This window comes from Diorhabda carinulata, chromosome 1 (genome assembly GCF_026250575.1).
Source record: "Diorhabda carinulata isolate Delta chromosome 1, icDioCari1.1, whole genome shotgun sequence".
NCBI classification, from domain to species: Eukaryota; Metazoa; Arthropoda; class Insecta; order Coleoptera; family Chrysomelidae; genus Diorhabda; species Diorhabda carinulata.
The window spans coordinates 32,617,829-32,639,587 of record NC_079460.1 but is presented as its reverse complement, the minus strand read 5'-3'; the positions used below and the strand labels follow the sequence as shown (position 1 = coordinate 32,639,587).

At 31.2% G+C, this 21,759-nt stretch overlaps 3 protein-coding genes across 3 annotated transcripts; 1 reads left to right on the top strand and 2 right to left on the bottom strand.

Moving 5' to 3' along the window:
• Positions 1 to 1,802: 1,802 nt before the first annotated feature.
• LOC130896196 (uncharacterized) lies at positions 1,803 to 6,719 on the bottom strand. The gene is made up of 2 exons (XM_057804121.1): positions 5,826 to 6,719; positions 1,803 to 4,864 (listed from the first exon to the last, which is right to left on the bottom strand). Exons 1-2 carry the CDS (start codon positions 6,495 to 6,497, stop codon positions 4,265 to 4,267), a joined length of 1,272 nt encoding a protein of 423 aa, XP_057660104.1. The 5' UTR covers positions 6,498 to 6,719; the 3' UTR covers positions 1,803 to 4,264.
• Positions 6,720 to 8,785: 2,066 nt separating this feature from the next.
• LOC130895156 (probable ATP-dependent RNA helicase pitchoune) lies at positions 8,786 to 14,273 on the top strand. The gene is made up of 8 exons (XM_057802330.1): positions 8,786 to 8,963; positions 9,015 to 9,092; positions 9,162 to 9,323; positions 9,520 to 9,780; positions 10,786 to 11,100; positions 11,426 to 11,727; positions 12,803 to 13,126; positions 13,866 to 14,273. Exons 1-8 carry the CDS (start codon positions 8,864 to 8,866, stop codon positions 14,211 to 14,213), a joined length of 1,890 nt encoding a protein of 629 aa, XP_057658313.1. The 5' UTR covers positions 8,786 to 8,863; the 3' UTR covers positions 14,214 to 14,273.
• A 2,934-nt stretch (positions 14,274 to 17,207) lies between these two features.
• LOC130896189 (E3 ubiquitin-protein ligase UHRF1-like) lies at positions 17,208 to 21,254 on the bottom strand. Its single transcript, XM_057804109.1, has 10 exons — positions 21,012 to 21,254; positions 20,656 to 20,960; positions 20,315 to 20,467; positions 20,073 to 20,263; positions 19,839 to 20,022; positions 19,549 to 19,780; positions 18,938 to 19,149; positions 18,590 to 18,869; positions 18,200 to 18,535; positions 17,208 to 17,470 (listed from the first exon to the last, which is right to left on the bottom strand). The coding sequence occupies exons 1-10, from the start codon at positions 21,162 to 21,164 to the stop codon at positions 17,327 to 17,329; spliced, it is 2,190 nt and encodes a 729-aa protein (XP_057660092.1). The 5' UTR covers positions 21,165 to 21,254; the 3' UTR covers positions 17,208 to 17,326.
• Positions 21,255 to 21,759: the final 505 nt, after the last annotated feature.

Genomic DNA, 21,759 nt, shown 5'->3' with positions numbered 1-21,759 from the left:
CTATTTTAGTATGACTTGCGATTTTTTACTGCACAAAATTTTCTGTTGTTATGCATTTGGTGCAGTTATTAACATTTGGAATTAGACATCTCGATGATATAGGATTTTTACAAATATTTTCGTCTCAACCAATACATACGATCTGTTGTTGTAGGATAAGAGTTGAAATGAAGGATTAGGATTTTGATTATTATGAGCAGTGCAAAGATTATATACTCGAGCAGTGTATTTGAGGTCACACAGATCAAAGAATTAGAAGATTCTATGAGTTCATAGGGATGTGCATCGTTGATAAGAAGGGCATTTCTGTAGTAAATTTGGATAAGTTTGTTTTTTAAAGGTTGCAACTCTTTTAAAATGAATAATTCAATATTTGTTATATCTAAATCGAAGAGGGTGATTGTTCTAATTAGTTTGATAATGAATTCGTTTACATTCTGAAGAATAATTATTTCATTGTGAAGAGCAGTATAACCGTCTAAATAAGCAGATAATTTTCTAAGTGGAGATACAAGTGCAATACTATTATTATTTATTTTCATTAACAATTTATTAAATTTAGTATCTAAGGATTGACCGAACGAGATTTGATTACTGAATTAAAAAATTAAAAAGTGCTTTCCTTTGCTTACGCGTTATCTTATGGAGGTCATCAGTCGCTTGTTCGCGTAGGTGGTTATATTGGACATATAGGAGTGAGAGGGGTCCATCTTTATAGGAGTTTTAAATAAATTAACTGGATCAATAATTAAAGTTTCGGTCAATAAATTTAAATCTATATGAAATACGTGTCTATGGTAATGTGAAATTTCTTTAGATTTTCCTAATTATTCGGCATAATATCCTTTATTTGGAATATTCCGGATCTTGCAAAGAAGTTATGTCATGAGTTTTTTCCGGTTTTTCAATGATTTTTGTTTTTTCTTTTTTCATAGGGTGTATAGTTGTATAAGGAGATTGTAATTTTGCGCGGTGTTTTTTCTTGGATACATACAAGGTTTCAGAAAGGTTTATCTCGGTATACCTTCGGAGTGTTTATTTTTTCGGAGTATGGACCATATAATATTGGAAAGGGTGAGTAATTTGTGGCAGAATGAATAGATTGATTATAAATCAATACAGCGTTGGTAAAAATATCGTCTAAAGGATCGATTGGATTTTGTTCTTTTAAAGTTCTTATTTTTTCGGAAAGTGTTGAATGGAATCTTTCGACTGGAGAATTAGAAGAAGAGAAATCTGTTTATAATACTTTTAAAAATACATACAATATTGAATCTTATTCTTCAACTTAAGCCGTAAAAAAACGTAGGTAAGTAGATTTTTATCTGATTCGGTATTTTCATCATGAATATATTTCAGCAAAGTTGGAAGTTCTGGAACCTTTAGTGATATTCTTTCTGAACACACTCACAATCGCACTGTTTGATGCAAGTTGTCGTGTTCCTAAACAGTATGGGTATGTTCTGTGAGTTTACCTTCAGTCTCCGAGGACGATAACTTGGTTATCGAAACACGCGTCAGACAGTAGAATTGTGAGTATTGGTGTAGTGGTAGTGTAAACAGTGTGTTCAATAGGAATATCTAATAGTATTCTTTACTTTTAGCACCACTACATGCTAGTTTGATTCAATTGCCACAGGTAAACAGAACTTGATCTGGAAATTTTTATTTGAATATATTGTATTTTCAAATACCTTCATTTGTGAAGTTTTGATTAAAGAAGACTGCAAATAGTCACCAGAAATAGAAGTATAATTAAAAATTAAGGTTTTCATATTGGTATTACAATAAAAATCGAATGATTAAATATGTACATTTTTATTAATATCATTTATAAAATATCTCATATAAAATAATACAATATCTATAAAAAGTTTCATACAATCAGCCAAGCTGAAAAATATACCTACAATAAGGTAAAAAACAATTTTATCAATGCTGTTTTCACAACCTATTGATGGTCACAGTATATTTATGCATGATCGGTATATACAAAATTCACATTACTATAATATACATATCTAACAAAATCACATAAGTAAATTGCAAATTCATATTTGAAAGAATTACAAAATTGAATAGTAAAAAACAGCAAGGAAAATGTCTGATCAAATTTGACTTGTTCTATTTTTTCGGTTTATTTATGTTAAACCTAACCAATGATATATGCATAACAATGATTGGAAAAGAAAATTTGTTTTGAATTAGTTAACCGTGAAAATAGAAATATTACTAACCATTTTCACAATTCTCTACCATTCAGCATTGATAGAAACTTAATTATCTTGGATAATACATATTTGAAATCCCACGTACAGTGTTAAACTGGAGAAGACCAATCTGTTACAAAAATATAAATATGATTCTCGTACATTGTTACCTAAGAAGATTGCATAACAAATTTTATAAAACTTTCATAACCTTGTTCATTTTAAATATTTACTTGCCGTTTTTTGTAAATGAGAACTTTTAAACAATACCCAATAAATCTGTTAAGTAGATTGTATTATTACAAAATATATACACATAATTATAAAATAAATAATAAATAAGAAACTTGGCAGCATACACACCAAGATTTATTTTATAAAATGGCAAACATAAGGAAGACAAAGGACAGTTTCAAAAATAGAATACTAAATATATTGCATAATTTCAGGTATATCAACAGCTGTCTCCCGTTTAATTTTTTGGCACATAATTTCCTACAATCTAACAAGGCACATTGTCATATGCTGAGCAATAATTCTTAAATTAGCACCGATATTTGTATAAGGCAAATAAACAAATCGGATATGTTACTTCTTAACAATTAATAGACTCTTAATGGCTTGTAGTCATATTTTCCTATTTAAGGATAGACAAGAACTTCTCTTTAATTTCAAAAAAACTTCTTAATGTTGAATTTAAGAGTATATTAATAATTTGAAATTAACTTTGAACTTGTCTTTATATTAACCATTCAATAATAAAAAAAATATTTTGATTCAGAATTGTATACATTTATTTTTATACTTTATTCAACAATACTTACAGAAATAAGTACACCTATTTCTTTATGTAAAATTGTTTTTAAAACCAAATAAAATAAACCTTTAAAATGATGAATTAAAATATCTGCTAAGAGGTTTTGATTATGATATGGTTCATATTTTGAGAATGATTATAAGATATTAGAAAAATTAATTTAATGTCATCAACTACCCCATCTTATTTGAATGCAAAGAAGCTTCAGAGAGAAAGTGAGAATTATTTCTAATTATTTCAAGACATTATTCAAATAATGTTTTGCTTCGAATTTTCTAGCTAGAAAAGTTACAGTTGTAATAATTCAGTGGAAATCACCCTTTTCTATTTATTAAAACTCGAACGTATAGATATATTTTTCTGGTAAGTGATGACATGAAATTGTTTGTCCCGATATCTTATAATCACACTTGCTACATAAATTCTGTAATCAAAATCGTTATACACACATTTGTCAATTCATCCCTTCAAAGGGTTGTTCCCACTTTGTTATTTAGCTTTGGATGTAATATCAGATCTAGTATTAATGTAAATAATTCTGGACAACCTTTATGACCTCACATGTTAATCAATTATTTGAAATATTTCAGAAATTTTTAATTCACTTTTTTTTTATATCCTTATTCCAATTCTGATGTTGCAGATACATTTCTTGAAATATTAGCTATCTGTTCTCTTGTCATGTCTATAATATAGCGTTTCCTACCAGCGCTACATGAACTGAACACTCTATGAATAATCAGGGTTTTCACTATCCTGTTAAACTTAGCAGAGTTCATCCATTATACATGATTCTGGTATAAACACAGGAAAATCTGCAAACTTACTGCCATCTTCTATATTGCCAAATATAAAGGATTGAACTCACATTCAGTTGGAATGTTTATCATACATATTTCCATTTTTGATTCAATAGGTGCTGTTTCACAAATAATTGAGACTAGAGTTTCGATATTGTTGATAGCTTCTTTCTGCAGTTTGTATTTTCACATCTTATTATGGTATATTTTTATTGGTTGATTATAGTGAATAATTTGGAGGTTTATGCTGTCATGAATTAGTACATTTTTTAGCGGCGCTCTTTCTCAGAAAAATTTCAAATTTATAATACATGCTACATTTCTATTCAAGTTTTTTTCTATTATTGATATTCCCTTTCTAAAATAGGTTTAAATCATACAAGAATATAATTTTTGAAATTGACCATTAATTCTGTAGCATCCTACCTGTTGATTATCTACCTTACAGCATGTATCTGCTTCATAGACTCATTTCTGTGTCTCAATTCCTCGGCCTGTTTTAACCATTTTTGTACCTGCCTTCTGTGAATGTTGTACTTGGAGGCAACAGCCCTTTGATTTCCTTTGCAAATAGAGTCTTGATAGTAACAATCTATGGCACTTAACTTGAAATCTAAACTATAACTCTGCCTATGTTTTAGTGGGGCTAGATTTTGTCCATAGCTAATATCTTCACAACAATAACCATTACATTCGAATTCTGTACTGGAGGTGTAAGGTGGGTAATAATAGTAATTAATAGCTGAATTAGGCTGAAGTTCGTGCAAAGTATATGAGCTGCTGTAGTCTGACTTTATATCACAAACATTGTTGTAATATATAGTATCGCAAGGAGATAGAGAAGCAGAGCAGCAAGCAGGCTCTTTCATTTCTTCGGGCTCTTTTATGTCGTCAAGGTACGGTTTAAATAGTTTAACAGGCTTCGGAGAAATCACTGGCACTGGACTGGGACTTTTTCTTTTTAAGCTTTTAGTTGACAAATCCCAAATATCTGGATGATACTGTTCAGAGGGAGAATTTGACATCGGAAAATATATCTGCAATAGAACATATATTATATTTAAATATAATTAACAATATTTCATTAATTGAGCGTACATGTACATAAGAAAACAATAAAATAGTTTATTGACAAATGGATAAAAACTCAAAAAAGTAAAATAATTGTTTATCCCAGTGGTGATGATTATTCTTTATTCACAAAATGTTAAGTGTATCTGTAGGTATATCAATATGTCAAATGTATAAAATTGAATACATAAGTTTTTCTGGCTTTGTGTCTAACATTTATAAAATAATCAAAGAATTTGAAAAGATTATTAATATGCTTGACTTCAAAACACAAGGATAACTAAGCAACCAACCAATCAACTGCTAATATCTTATAAATATATAATAGACCCAATAGGAAAGACTTTATACATTCCCAAAAAGATTTCATTGATGATTCATTAAATTATGAAGGTTACAGATTCACCCATTTAGTTTATTTATATTTTGAATCTGTATTCCAAATGAAGACATTACATTATTTTAAATGGCAAAATTAATTGTCCACCGATTTGATTTCACTATTATGCATTATATTCTGTGTGTATTACATTTTTCATTTCATTTGAGTTACAATGAAATCAAAATATTTAAGAAAATGTTAGATTTTACACAATTTGTTAACAGAAAAAGATGCCTTTAAATTACATAATTTCATTTTACGCAGTTGTTTCTTAAAACAATGATTTGTATCCTTTAGTGCTCAACATAAAGGATACAAATAATTTATTACAGATTATATTGCCAACACATTACGTATGTTTATAAACTTAAATTATACCTACATAATTAGAAATAACAAAAATTATTAATTATAAAATAAAAAATTGTTTTTAAATTTGAGACTAGATATCTGAAATTGATTTATATTGAAGAACATTTTAATATGTGATTAAAAAGAAATCGTCTCACGATAATCAAATCAAAGTAATGAGATGATTGACTTACACATTGGCCAGTTTCGTGAGAGACGTGAGGAGTGAGCGGGGCGGCGGAACATAACACAGGTGCGCTGGTCATCGAAGTAGGTCTTTTAAATGAGAGATCTATCGGTGTTGCGGGGTCCAGAGGAGAGCGGGGCGATTCTGGCCTGGCGACATTCGGGCTGGTGTGGTCTGAGCCTCGACTACGAGTCGTAAAGTCGAGGGGGAGGGGTCGCGGCGGGGCGTATGGGGGCGCCAAAGGGCTTTGCGTTAGCGCCGGAACCCGAGCTTCGACACCGCTGCTGAACATATCGTCGTCCCGCTGTCTGTTAACGTTCAAGGTCAACTCGAACTCGCATATTTTTGTCTCTGTCGCACATTCAGATTTTTCCTTGCTTATACAACTACGAATAATATTTTCTACTTGCAAACACTCTGATTTTTCTTTGCTGACACTATTACGGAGGGTATTTTCCACTTGTAACCACTTTTGGATTTGTCTCCTGTGTATTCCATACTTCCTTGCTGTAGCTCTCTGATTTCCTTTACAATCCCCATCATTTCTATATGAGTCTAGTACTTGTAATTTGAAATGAGGAGCAAAAATCCTACGTGATCCAATGCCTTTACCTTCGCTTTTACAATTTGTACTTGTTACAGTTCTCTTTATAACCGAATTCAATCCGTGGGCCATCATATACTTTGTTTCACTAATTATACACAATCAAATCAAAATAATTATAGAACAAAACAATAAAATATCACTAAGAACGATATCCGCGATCTATGTAGCAACCATTTTTCGTCACGATTCAGAGAAAACCCCCACTCTGTTAACCAAACTAAACACACTCACGCCATCAAGGGGAACTTTATGGATGAAGTAACGACGTTCCAGCTTCTCCCTATCCATATATTCGAATAGTAAGCAAGGTGTATCAATAAACCACGTACGTCGAGACTTGACTAGTTGACACAGAGGCTTCGACATCCGTTTATGAAACAAGTTTCTTAACAGGGTTGCCAAGCAAAAAAATTAATGCCTACTTTAAATTTAGCTCAATACTATTGAAAATAATTATAATATAATTTGCTTATTTCCATTATTTGAAGATTTAAATTCGTAGCTTACAGAAAATATTTTAATACATCATGAAAAAGTGGATAATAGTCATTGGAATGCGTAGATCTGGCAACAGTACATACGGTCACACCAGACATTCTGTCGCCAAGCCTGCTAGGCCAGACAACGCGTCTCTGATTCCCTTTTCATTCATTGAATAAAACAAATTAGCATTAAATATTTTTATTGCTATTCTAGTGTTAAACGATTTTTTTTTACCCAAAACGACTTGTTCAATTATAAGGCGTATCTAATTATGTATGTAGATAAATATATCAGTTTTATAGGTTCTGTATTTAAGCACAATTACGTAATACATACATAGACAAAGTTATTATAATGTCGAATTTGTAATTATGACTAAAATATTTCTTTCTATTAATTAACAAAATCAGCTAATTGATGTCAATAGAGAATAAATTATATAGCCTTATTTCGTTAACTTCCCGCTAAAAATCAGTAATAACAGTCGATTTACTCAAAATCATACATTGTAAATGATTGAGGCTAATTTCATTATTATAATGTTATGCATTATTTGGAACGGTTTACAAAAGCGTTCATTTATGAAAGAAATCTATAAAATTCACAACTGTTTTGAAGAATACAATTTTATTATCAAATACTTCAGGTAGGTATTATAGTTGTCACCAAAGGTATTTAGCAAATAAATATTTTTCACCTTATTTTTGTTATCACTAACTAAATAAGCTCAAATTAATTTTATACAGGATGTTTCAATAATAATAGTGTTATGCCGAGGACCTATAGTCATAAACTTTGCTTTGTATATCTATGCCCTTCTAATCATTCAAATATTCATGCTTTTTTATAAATCACAATCAGTTCTTTAAATTTGAGTTTGAAACTGTTTTTGTATAATATATAATTTGAATGGAAATCACATTTGTTTTCTGTTTTGCTTTACGACGATATGAAATTGTTGAGGCATTATTCGTGTATTATTTCTGTTTCCCAATATTGTATTGCAATTCTTACATACTTTTTGGCAATTTAGATAGGAAGTAGAATATTTTGAATTTATTATAATATTATTATTTAGTACATTTTTTTCTTTTAAATATTGTAACATCAATGCTTTTGTGATTTGTAACTTTTTGTCCTTTACAGCCATTCAAAGCATTTTATGAAATAGTATCAATTAAGTTTGACCCATAAAAGTTATGTTACTGGTAGTTTTCATTAAAATATTCATGCAAATAGATTTGTCTTCAGGGTAGTTAAACGTGTTGAAGAAGAATTACCCAACCATATATTAAAAAATATATTTTCCAACCAATTATCATTACATAGTAGGTACCTCTTATATATCTGCTATAATTCAATTTTAATTTTTCTCATCAAGGAAAAAGTAATTGTATTTATCAATTAACTTTCACATTGTGGATTAAATGTATCAAGAGTGGGAATCCTATTTTTGAGGGTCGACAACATAATACTCTCTCTTAGATCGCCTGTATAGTATGCGACTATAATCACAAATATCGATTATTTCATTTTTATCGTTCACCTGTGTCTACTTGTTTATTTATTCAATAAGAATAATAACTATATATTTGATTACTTCGTTTTTATCGTTTATAAAGCGCTCATTGTCGTGTTATAGAGGTGTTGTAGAAGTATACTGAACATGTCAACAGTTTTCTTAATGTTTGCACGAATAATATTCTGTAATACCTGTATTATGAAATGAACAAGAACAGTCTTTACTATTATTTAAGTGCAATTTATTCAGAAGTATATTATTCTAAACTGTGACTGCACTATTTTCCTTTAACTGGCTGTGTACAGTATTAGCAAAAGGCCATTGAAACCAAGGTTAAGAAGTAAAGCTTAGCCTCAAAGCATTTTGCAGTTGTATTTGTGGCACCATTTATGAGCACGTGTATTGAGTATAATTACTTATAGTTTTAAGCACAATGTCCATTCAAGAAAGAGTTTTAATGAAAAAAATTAAAAAACGAGAAAAACAAAAATTAAAACTTATTCAAAATAAGGAAGCTGAAAATAATAAAGATGGTAAACAATTTTCGAATTCATTTTTTTATTACTAATGACTATGTGTTTTAGTTTCAAAAATTGATGAGAACGTTGAAGTAGGAAAAGGTGTTAAGCGAGTGCTAGATAATGAAGAAGGACCCATTAAAAGTAAATATATTTCACTTTACTAGTTCAACAAATATGAAGGGTAGTTTTTAATTCAATATTTATTTCTAGAGAAAAAGAAAAAAAATAAGAAGAAACAACGAAAGAATACTGAGGGAGAAGAGATAAGAACAAATCCAAGCGACACGGAATTTGAAAATGTAAGTGAAGGAGAAATTGAAGGATCTGAACATACGGAGGAAAATGAAAATAAATCAGATTTAGATTGCAAATGTGAGTTTTTACATAATAAAAATTTGATCTAATATTTGTTTTTACTATGCTTGTATGATGATTTTAAGGCGAATATGAGTTTTCCTTGGGGTTTTAGCTCAGGTTGAGAAATATGATTAATTTAAATCTGAATTACCCTTCAAGTTTGATTTGAATTGTAAATTAATTCAACAATAATACTAAATATATTTTTCAGTACCCGGCTCAAGTTCAACATTAGAAATTCTAAGTAACAGTTCATTTATGTCTTTGAAAGACAAAGTATGTGAAAATACATTAAAGGCTATAGCTGACATGGGTTTCACCACTTTGACTGAAATTCAAGCAAGATCTATCCCTCCCCTTCTGGAAGGAAGAGATTTGGTTGGAGCTGCCAAAACAGGATCAGGAAAAACTCTTGCATTTCTCATACCAGCAGTTGAATTAATTTATAAATTGAAATTTATGCCTAGAAATGGTAAGTACCTCTATAGCATTCTCTAGTAAAATATGGATATTGTGAAGTAATTGGAACAACCAATTTACTATGAAACTGTGAGGATTTCATAAGTACTTTTTAGAATAGATTTTGTACTAACATTTTTCAATTTGGATATGATTACCTAAATTAGATTTTATCTGTTTAAGTTTTTGATGAATTAGAGCTATACTTATATTGATATCAGTTTACCTAATATCTTTTAGATAAGCACTATTTTTTATTTGGGTATTTTCTAGGCAGGTGGTTTTCATGAAAATTTTTGGCATATGTAATGATTTTGCTTGGGATCTATTTACTGATTTATCTTTTGATATAATTTTGCCTAGGTACATCCATAAATTTTTATGTAATATCAACCTTTTCTTTGACTATGTTTCTTTATAAGCAATATAATACCGAAATATTATATAACTTTCAGATCAGTTTTTATTAGCTCCTCTAGTGTTGAACAAGTTTATATGACATTATTTTATATATAATTTTGACTAATATGCAGATTTTTTTAAATTTGTACTATTGTTTAGTTTGTTTTCAACTCTTTAATTTTTTATCTATTTTTTTTTCAATTGTAAGTTCAAGCTATGAATGATGTCTTCTCTTGTTTTTAAATGTTGCTACTATATTTTTTCATGTTATAAATTACAGTTTAATACTCGAGACACAATATTGATTCTGATAATCACTGTCAAAAGTTAGGGCAAATTCATTTCCAGAAATGTAAATTGTTTCTGATTATCATTAATATAAAAAGAAATTAATAATAAAAATGAAGTGTTCTTTGATGCATCACATTTTGTTCACCATCAAGTTTGACTTTAATTTTGTTCCTAAATGGCAGGACTCCATCATATCATATATGTTTTCTCTAAATTAACTCAAAGTACCTATTGATTGAATTGGCCTTAATAAATTTTTCACAAATAGTTGTCACTGGAAAAATCTGTGTTGAATCATTATGTACTATTTTTTTCTCCATATCAGGTACTGGTGTAATCATCATATCTCCAACAAGAGAATTGTCTATGCAGACCTTTGGAGTTTTGAAAGAATTAATGAAATATCACCATCATACTTATGGATTAGTAATGGGAGGCACTGCTAGGCAAACAGAGGCCCAAAAATTGTCTAAGGGTATTAATATCCTTGTGGCAACACCTGGAAGGCTCCTAGATCACCTGCAGAATACTCCCGATTTTTTGTATAAAAATTTACAATGTTTAATAATTGATGAGGCTGATAGGATATTGGAAGTTGGATTTGAGGAAGAAATGAAACAGATTATTAATATTTTACCAAGTAAGTATATACAGTTGGTAAGTTGTAAAAATTGAACCAAAGCTTGGTTTATTTCAAAAATATATTTTAAAAGTAATTTTGTGTATGTAATTAAACCTAAGTTAATTTTTGTGATATTTTGATTTGCTTTTAATAGTTATTTTGATGAAACTACTCATCAAGTAGAATTTATTCACATCTCATGGGGAACCATGATAATTGACAAAAATTTGTATATGATATAAGCTTAGTTTTCCTAAGTTATATTATGTGGGATTTAGCAGATTTATGACATGTTGATTGGCAATCACAGATTTTACCCATTGTCCGTGTCACATTTTTACAGAAAGAAGACAAACAATGTTATTTAGTGCTACCCAGAATAAAAAAACAGATGCTTTGACATCTTTAGCTTTAAAAAAAGAGCCTGTTCATATTGATGTGGATGATACAAAAACAGAAGCAACTGTATCTGGACTTGAACAAGGTTACGTGGTGTGTCCTTCTGATAAACGGCATTTGGTGCTATTTACATTCTTGAAGAAGAATAGAAAAAAGAAGATTATGGTATTCTTCAGTTCTTGTATGTCGGTTAAATACCATCATGAGTTATTTAATTATATTGATCTACCGGTTATGTGTATTCATGTAAGTATTTAATTTCACTTAAAATGTTTCATTATTTAAGTGAGAACTGATAATAACTACATTTATTTTTTCAATTCAGAAAATCAAATTTCAAGGAAAGTCATTTTCTGAATTTTGAGACATGTCTTATTCCTCAAATCACTGCAATAAGTTTCCTACAAATGATTGAGACTAATTTATGGTAGTTTTTCATTTGCCTTCACTGAATATCCTCCAATTTTAGTGAGATAATAATGTGAAAATAGAAATTATTTTCATTAATTCACTTATGTCTGTACTTATGTAGTAGGTGTGATATGTGAAGTTCATTTTGTAGTTTACGAGCTTAGGGCTATGTGTATGTGGGCTCAGTCCTAGAGAGCACTAGTGTTGTGAAGTTTGTGTTTATTGAATGTCACATAGAAAGTAATATTGTCAGTTTTCTTGAATAAATGTTCTACTGGAGTCCTGATATATAATTTCGCATACTGATTATTGAAATGATGAAACTATCAACAATTAAATTTATCATAAAATTTTTGAGGTATCTAGGTATTTTTCACCAATAAAATCTCCTCTAATGAACATAGTAACAATTTTATTCAAATAAACGGACTCAGATGGATACTTAGCTTTTTATCAAGACTGAAATAAGAATGTTAAAGATTATAAAAATATCAATGAAGATACATAAAGAATGGGTATTGTGTTTTCTCTCTTGAACGTATTGATTGAATAATTAAAATATACATCAAGAAAATTTCATAAGTGTAGAATATTTGGCAAGTTGTTTTACTTATAGTAAGTGAATTAATAAAGGAAACACATACAAAGACATTGATGTTAGGGCTTAAGTTTATTGATCCTAAGCCTTCATGCTTGCTCTTGTTTCCAGAAAATTGAATGTTTTGATATTTTTATCCAGTATAAAAAATATTAGAGTTCTATAAATCATTTAACTTACCTAATCAAAGAAAATTATGATTACTGTTCTAGATGAAAATTTTTTTATAGTTTTAAGATTTGTAGCTTTACATGTGGAAAATCAAAATTTGTGCAATTTTTTTCTTTGAATTATTTTTCAATGTTACTTCAGGGCAAACAAAAACAGACAAAACGCACTACAACATTCTTCCAATTTTGTAATGCAGAAACTGGTACATTATTATGTACTGATGTTGCCGCTAGAGGCTTAGACATACCAGCCGTTGATTGGATTGTGCAATTCGATCCTCCAGATGACCCAAAAGAATATATTCATAGAGTTGGAAGGACAGCTAGAGGAGAAGGAAGCAGTGGTCATGCATTATTAATTTTAAGACCCGAAGAATTAGGTTTTCTGAGATATCTTAAACAGGCAAAAGTACCATTGAATGAATTCGAGTTCAGTTGGAGTAAAATTGCAGATATTCAGCAACAGGTGTGTTTTTGACTTTGTCAGTTAATTTTCAAATCTTGAAAAATTATTGAACATTTTTATTATTAATGCATTTACATAGGTCAATATAGCTTTGTTCCTGAAAATTAAATTATTTTTTTGTGTAGAATCTGATTTCTAATATCTTAAGATAAGATCAATCATGGATTCAGCAACCTAAGACCTAAATAAGATTTGAATGAACTTTCTAAAATATTTGGACTTCCATTAATGATATTTCGACGAACATTTTTTCTAAATATTGAAAAGGCGATTCTGAGGTATAAGATTGCAACTTTTTGACAGATTTGTATTTGGGGAAAAACAACTATTACCTAATATAGCGAAAAATTCGCAATTTTATGCATGTGATTTTTAGACTAGATTTAAATTTGCAGAAACTAGTACCAGGTTTTCAGGCCCATTTTGTAAACCTGTTGTATTAAAACAAATAGTATTAATTTTATTGGATAAAAAACTGAGAAACACAGTAATTTAATTTTATTATATATATCCTAAACTTAAATCAGAAGTTATGTGGCTATATATTTGAAACTAATGGAAGGTATCTCCAGCTCATATTTTTTGAATTTCACTTTTTCAAGTTTAGTCTAAATAAATAGATATTTTGAGAGATAATTATTGCAACATAAACCATATAAATTATATGAAACGTCTTGTTAGTTTTATATAATCAACTTTGATTTTATTTGATAAATTTTTATGATACACTTGTTTTTAGCTCGAAAATTTAATTGGCAAAAATTACTTCTTGAATATGTCTGCCAAGGAAGCTTTCAAAGCATACGTTCGAGCGTACGACTCCCATCATCTCAAAACCATTTTCGACATCAGTACGTTGGACTTAGCAAAAGTGGCCTATTCCTTTGGCTTTAGAGTACCTCCTGCTGTAGATTTGAAAGTTTCATCTAAGAAGCAGGAACGACCAGAGAAAAAACGTAAAGGAGGTGGAGGATTTGGTTTTTATAAGAATATGAATTCCATGGATTCCAAGAATTTTAAGAAAAACACAGTTTATAGGCAACCTAAGTCTAAAAATGAATCCAAAAGAAGGCAGTTTAGTAGATAAAATTATTCTTAATTCATCCATTTTATATATTAGAAGTAATATAAATTTTAATTATACACATTGTTTTTTCTGCAGCAATAAGTCGAAAGTTGCAGTTGCAATATATACACGCAATGTTCACAAGCAAAGAAAAGGTTTGGCAATGTTCACAAATAACAAATATTTCCGGTATGTTAGAATTATTAAAGACCTCATGGGTTATTTTATCTGTTGTTATGAATGGATTTAGGGTCTTGCATGCACTGCGACCAAAATGGTCTATTGTGTCCCCCTTTCTTGCTGTGATACTGGAGAACCCAGTGTTTACAGATGATCCATCAATCCCACCCCTTTTAAAATGTCTAGAATGTGGGATGTCTTTATTTGCAAGAGATCTTTGTCTTCTGTTTCATACGCGCCTAGGTGTAGTGCTCTGGAGTTTCACACTTAGAGTGAATGTGGATAGAGGTTTTGTTCTCTGTGCAACAAAATCTGCACGCCTCATTATCTGCTAGGTCTGGCGTCTTCAGGTGTTTGTTGAGACAACAGTGCCCCGATAGAACTCCTATTAGTATTTATAGATTGTTCTTACTTAGGATGATACATTCAACAGATCTACTATGGTTATAGTTTCCCAGCAGATTCTTTACCTGTCTCAGCCCCTGTAGGTTGTCCCAATAATTGGTTTTGCTCCTATCTACCTTCTTTTCTAGTGCTTTTTCCATTGCTCTGTAGCTGAGACCACAGAATGGTTCGGATCCCTTGAAGGGTTTATCTGCCCCCGCTTTAGCGAGCTATTTCATTTCCCTTCCCTCTGGTGTTTTTATGATATTTGAGTTTAGAGCTCTAATGGCTACTTGGCTATTGGACAGGATAATGATCTCCTGTTTGCGATTGTTCCTCTCTAGATTTCTGCTTGAAAAATGCTTGGTGCGCTGCCTAGGCTTTCAGAGTGTTTGGTTCTGGACCTGTACACTCCTATTCCTGTTCCGTCTGCTGTTTTTGATCCATCCATATATCATTTAATGGAATTTCTGTTCATTTCTTGTATGGTGTTTTGATCACACTTGCTTTTACAGTTTATTATTTAGGTGACGTTTTTCTAAAAGCTTAACTTTTTCGATGCAACGTCCTGAGGCATGTCTCAGGGTTGGTCATCATTTAGGAACGGGTTTTCTTTGATGATTCTGTTTCTGAAAATTCTAAATGATATTTACTTTCCCATGCTTCCTAGTACTATGTGGAGAGGTAGGAAATTTAGAATCACTTCTAGTGCAGCTGCTGGTCAAGATTTCATAGCCCCAGCAATTGTCCCTCGTGGTATTCAGACTAGTTCTGGTACCCCAAACCACTGCCCCATATGCAATAAACAATTACCATGTACATCCACCATAGGATCTTTGGGTTATAACCCCAATTCCTCTCTGTAAAGTTTCTACACACCATCAGGGCTTTTGTGATTATCTCTTTTTAATGTTTGTTCCAGAAAAGTTTACTATCTAGTATGGGTCCCAGATATTTCCACTCGATTACTTGCCCGTCGTAGCTTGAGTATTCTCTTTCTAGTGAAGAAAATTAGGTAGGTCTTGTTCTAATTGACGTTTAGCCCCACCTTTTTGTTTAGTTGTGTCCTCTTTGAACTATGTCACGGAGTGTATTATCAAAGCATCCTTTTGCGTAGAAGACTGTGTCGTCTGCATATCCTTGACAGAGCACGCTGAGCTCAGTTAGCCCACATAAGAGCTCGTCTACTACTAAGCTCCACATAAGTAGGATACGCGACTCCCCCTTGAGGGCACCACCTGTTTGTAGTGATTGAATTACCCTACTTTCATTTCTGATGTTCTAGTAGATAGTAGTAATACTCCTCTCGCATCTAATGCTCTTTTGAAGCGTCGTGTGGAGTATTGTCATAGGCGCCTTCTATGTCTGAGAAGGCACATACTACATTTTCTTTGTTCGTCAGTTTGGTATGTGAATTGACATGGATGGAGAGGTTTCCAATTCAGAATCTCTATTCTAATGTAATTGTCGACAGCTTTTTCCATCGTTTAGAGTAGAAACGAGGTGAGACTGATTAGTCTGAAGGATTTGGGATGTGTGGTGTCCTTCTTCCCTACTTTTGGTATGAAGGTTACATTGGCTCTCCTCCTCTATGGCTCTGGCTCTAGGATGCTTCTGCGGCGGATAAAGTGTGACAGGACATTACCCTGTTCCCTTTGGAGAAAAATTCCGTCTACTCCTGACGGTTGAAAGGTGTTCAAAGTCCGTGTTATTTGTTCATTGCTGCAGTTTCTTTCATAGTTTTTTTATATTATGACCTTTTGTGTACTGAGTCTGGATTGCCGCTCTCCGGAAAATAAATCTTCAGTAAGAGCTGTGCTCTGTTCTCACTCTCCACGAAGCTGCCATTCGGTGTTCTCAGTGCCACAGTTTTATTGACTTTGTCCTTCGCCAAGACTTTTTAAAGTCTTGAAGCTGCAGGTGTAGAATCAATATCCTCGCAGAATTTTCTGCAGCTTTGTTTTTTTATTTCTTCGTTGTAGGTTGTGAGTTTTCTGGTGTAACTTTGCCAGTCCCCAGAACACTTTGCTCTGTTGGAGAGGTTCTGTGTTTCGGTTCTTAACTTGGATAGATGATCATTCCACCAGGGAACATCGCTAACTTTTTTGCATAGGGCAACTCGATTCGTATGCATCGGGTATGGCCTCATTCACTTCTCCAAGATCTTGCTCCAGACTCATATGGTGTCTTGCCTTACTGGTCTGGATACGCCCTAAGTTATAGTGTAGATTGGTTGTGGATGTTTCCCGTTTCGATGTACTCAATATTATGTCTAAAACTACTATTTTATCAGTTACTTTTTTCACTTTTGTTCTAATAAATGGATGAAATAGACACCTACACAAGAGTCTAGTCAAAGTGGTTATTATGATTATTTAATATTTATCACATGAATAATCAGAAATGGTTTTTGGGTTGCATCCTTTTGTTGAATATTGTAGAAAATGATACTTTGTTTTGTTAAAATGATTATTTTAATTAAAAAAAGTCTTTTGTTTACAAACGAAAACATTACATTAAAAAAAATGCAAGTCTCTGCTTAAAAAAGAAACATTACAATTAAAAACATACTATCTGCTTCCGTATCCTGGAAATAACAATTTTAAAGCTTTACTCAGATTCAAATTGACTATAAGTTTATAATCTTTTCCTAAGTCGAACCTACAGCAAGGACATGTATAGAGTTCCAACTTAAAAGCTCTCTTCAAACATTCCTGAAAATAAAATACCATTATAAAGGATACGTCATAAAGCTAGCAAAAATATTCCAGAGTTTGGTGTTAATACTAATATATTCAAGAATTTCATCACTCTTAAGCACTGAAAAAAATAATCAATATGCAGAGTGAAAATTTAAATCACTATAAAGTCCCTTGCTTAATAGATAATCAGGCTCTTGTCCTACTTCTGAATTCAATTAACTACCTAACTTCAAATCCTGAATTTTCGTCTTTTTTTCTTTGGTTATGATTTTTTTGCTTGATTTTCCATTATATAAAAAATAAATTGTTTCATTTCTTAGTGTGGCTATAATCAAATCAAGTGCTGATTACTGAATACAGTCAAGTTCTGAGTGGTTACAGAAAAGTTTTTCTCTGGATGTGTCTCTCCTTGTGCTCTCTCACAGAACTGTCTTTAAAAATAAATTGTTTCATAACTGAATGTCTATAATCAAGTCCTCAATAGCTACAATAGAGTTTTGAATGATAACAAAATTAAAATATTTGAAAAATGTAAGGCATGGTAGACCTTTAGTTAGTTAGTAGCATTAGTATATGAATAGTATTAGAATGGTGATATTTCCATTTGATTTGTTTAAAAAGCAGCAGATATAAAAAAAATTTATTTTAACCAAGCTAGATGGTAAAAGGATCAATTATAAAAATCATTCCAAAAGAGAAGAAAGTAACTCACCTGGCAGAAATTATGTGAAAGTAACTCACCTGGCAGAAATTATGTTTGCATTCAGTTGTGATAGGCTCATAGACAATTTCTTGGCAGCAAATACATTTAAAGACTTCTTCGACTTTTGCTAGATAATCTGGTTTGCCGTTTTTCTGTTCTTCTTTACATTCCAACCACAATTTTGCATTTTGAACATCATTTTTTATTAACTCTTCAATTTCATCAGGTAATTCATATGATTTTTTCGATTTTTTTTTCACATTTGAAAGATCGGTTAAAACAGTAGTATTTGTTTTGCGTTTTACTCCTTTCCCAGGTTTTAGTTCTTTATCTTTCTCTTTTAATGCTTGTGCTTCTAAATATCCTTCAGGATACTAAAAAAAATCTCAGATTCAAATTGTAATATAAAATATAATTATTCAACTTACAATAACGTCCAATTCCTGTCCCCCAGTTTCCCAAGGCGCAGGATTAGGATCGTCTCTTCTAATCACATATTTATAAACAATTAAACCAGATTCGTTTTTATCTGGGTAATATTTAACCACTTTATATATACCATCGTAACGTAATCCTTCATCTGGACAATATTTTGAAAGTTCTTTACCTTTATAACTTCTCACTACTCTTAATGGTAGGCCTTTTCTCCAATCTTTTGCTTCAGCCCCCTTTTCATTGAATGGAGCATTACAATTTAATGCCAGTGCTCTGAAACGTTGAGAAAGTAAATATTATCAAAAAAAAAATATATATATATAAAAATTTGGGAAAGTTACTTATTAGCACGAGTTAATTCTTGATCAGAAGTTTGAATATTTATCCTTTTATTGCCAGATAAGTCTCTCCCTCCACTTCCTGAATAAATGAATTCGTTCCCATTATCCAAATCATCTGCATATCCTCCACTCAAAACTATAGAAGTAGCTCCTTTATTCCCTGAACCATGTATCCCACTAACGTGTGGGCGGTGGACACCTGCTTCAGACACCTAAAATGGAATGTGTCATGGTATTTAACAAAAAAAGCTGTAAGACAGTGCAGTGTCAGAAGTGGATGAAAATGATAATCTAACTCACAATGACAGCTACTTGCTTAATTCCAAAGAATAATTCAAGTACAAAAGGTTGGTATAATATGAAGTAATGAAATTACTTCATTTTGTAGATTTTCTAATGGATAAAATTAAGGATAGCATAGCCTTGAGCTGGTCTTCACTTATTACTGGTTCTTTTTTGAACTCAAAACAATATTGGTATGAAAAGTTAAGCTAAAATGAAGAAATTTTACATAATTCACTTATTTTCTTTGCTTTATAGTTACTGTTGGCTGCCAAGTTGACATAATACAAATCAATAAAATGGAAAGAGCTGATTAATATAAAACTCACTTGAATGCGAAATCTCCATCTTGTTCCAACATCCACACCTGGAATTGGTCCAAAGTGATCCTTAGGTACAACTGTGCATTGTTTTGTTCTGCCAGCGCAAGCCATTCCTCTACCCCAATCTCTTGTGCACGTTGTGGTTTTACTAGCCATATTAGCACGTTTTTTACTCAATTTTACTTTTTCACCTCTTTTAACAATTTTCGAATCATCAACTTTGCAAAAGGGACAATACCTATAAGACAAGAATCAGTTACAAAAAATGTATACATTGATATAAATAATGCATATACCAGTCTTCAGATGGAACTTCAGTTAAGGGAGGTTTTAGACAATATATGTGATATTCATCATCACATTCATCACATAGTATAATACTTTCCCAATTTTCCTTGCCATGACATATTTTACATCCACAATTTCGACATTTCATCTTCTCATTATCTTTACAGCTTTCACAACGATAAGGATACTTTCCTTTAATAATAATGATCAAATTATGGAGTTTAACTAAATTTTACACTTACTTTTAGTTTTTTCAGTATGAGGAGATGTTTTTTCTTTTTTGGTAATTTGACTTAATAAAACTGGTTCCTCAATTCTCATTATTTCATTAATGAAATGAAGAGTACAATTTTCAAGTGGTGCTTTGTCTCCACCAAGCAGTACAGTTCCTATTACATTAGTCCTACTAACTTTGTCAATTTTAAAATTGTACCTAAGAATTATTTAAAGTTAGTTTATAGCTATACACTTTAAAATTACTTACCAAAGACCTCTAGATTTTTTTTCTTCCATATTGTAATTTGCCAAAACTATCATTTCTGGACATAATTCATTTAATTTATAAATATAGTAAGACCTAGGTCTAATATCCTTAAAGTTTGCATCAGTTTCAAATCCAGGAACAATATGAGATGCACTAAAATGCAAACAAATTACATTTGAAGAATCAAGGTTGAGGAGAATGTTACAACTGGTGTATGTTATTATTTTTTGTACTTAATTTCAACTCCCCAATATTTAATGTGTAATTATTAGAATAGAGGAATTAATTTGTGATATTAACAAATTATTGTAAAATTTAATCAACTGATAAATATTATTTACCTTTTGACTCTAAATGTCAAATCTTTTTCATCAACTACATTGTTGACACTACTACTTGAACCTTCATTTCTAATAAATATTTTAGTTAAATGAGCTTCATACCAGCTTCCATCATCTTGTATCATTACATCAATGAAATCACCAACTTTGTAATACTGACTCTCAATATCGATGAAGTCTTCGTCGGTATTGTTATAACGAATTTCTACTGGTTTTGGTTCATTTCTTTTTGGAGATTTGATGAACATTTGAACGACGTTGTTGTTTTCGATTTGATAATCTAATATTGGCACATTGAATTCTAACTGAAATATACATCTTGATAAGATAGTATTCTAGAATACTTATGAACTTACAGTTTTTCCTTTGAAAAGTAAAGTTTGCTCTTCGGTCTTAAATCCAGTTAATTTTTCAAGTTTGTTATGAATTGTAAGGACTGAATCTTTTTTTGATATTTCTACGATCCATTCTTGATTTGCATCGCCGTCTTTTCTCACTTTAATATACATTTTAACTATAGATTAATTGTACTCTTACCGGTAATTCTGTCACACTGGGCGGGAACTAATGGAAACGATAAAGAAAGGTTATAATTATTCTTCTTTTTTCAATTCAAAATTTAGTAGAGCAATCTAACCAACTGTCAAAATGAGTTGGTGCTCGTTTAAAAATGGCCGCTGTGGGATAAGCAAATGAATTTGCCATACGCTTGTGGGTGCAGATTTATTTTTTGGTTTTTAGACCTCATTATTTTTAATTTTAATGCGAAAGTTCGTCTTAAAAAGTTCTTAGTTAAAGAAGTTTCCTCCCGGCTTTTTTCCGACTATGCGGTGTTGTGCTTAGTGTAGTTAGGTGGTAATTGAAGTATGAAAAGCGGGTTTCAACAAGGTGCCTGTTAAAATAAAGGCCCGGCATAATTCTAGTCAGTTCGTTGGTTCGATTCAATGAGGTATAAAACACCTGTGACTTAAAAAATCCAGAATACACCTACACGTTTCTAGTAATTTTATATTCCTTTACATTATCACTAATCATATATATCACAGATCTAAACGAGTTTTGTTTGAATTATTCATTGAAAATTTTATTTAAGTTGGGTTAAAA

Excerpts from the sequence above, each read along its gene's own strand:
- LOC130896196 (XM_057804121.1), bottom strand. The coding sequence starts at position 6,497 with ATGATGGCCCACGGATTGAATTCGGTTATAAAGAGAACTGTAACAAGT. Across the intron at positions 4,865-5,825 it reads CTCACGAAACTGGCCAATGT|ATATATTTTCCGATGTCAAA; the intron begins GTAAGTCAATCA and ends GTTCTATTGCAG.
- LOC130895156 (XM_057802330.1), top strand. The coding sequence starts at position 8,864 with ATGTCCATTCAAGAAAGAGTTTTAATGAAAAAAATTAAAAAACGAGAA. Across the intron at positions 11,101-11,425 it reads GATTATTAATATTTTACCAA|AAAGAAGACAAACAATGTTA; the intron begins GTAAGTATATAC and ends ACATTTTTACAG. Across the intron at positions 13,127-13,865 it reads TTGCAGATATTCAGCAACAG|CTCGAAAATTTAATTGGCAA; the intron begins GTGTGTTTTTGA and ends ACTTGTTTTTAG.
- LOC130896189 (XM_057804109.1), bottom strand. The coding sequence starts at position 21,164 with ATGTATATTAAAGTGAGAAAAGACGGCGATGCAAATCAAGAATGGATC. Across the intron at positions 20,961-21,011 it reads TACTTTTCAAAGGAAAAACT|TTAGAATTCAATGTGCCAAT; the intron begins GTAAGTTCATAA and ends TGTATATTTCAG. Across the intron at positions 19,781-19,838 it reads GAAGTTCCATCTGAAGACTG|GTATTGTCCCTTTTGCAAAG; the intron begins GTATATGCATTA and ends CTTGTCTTATAG.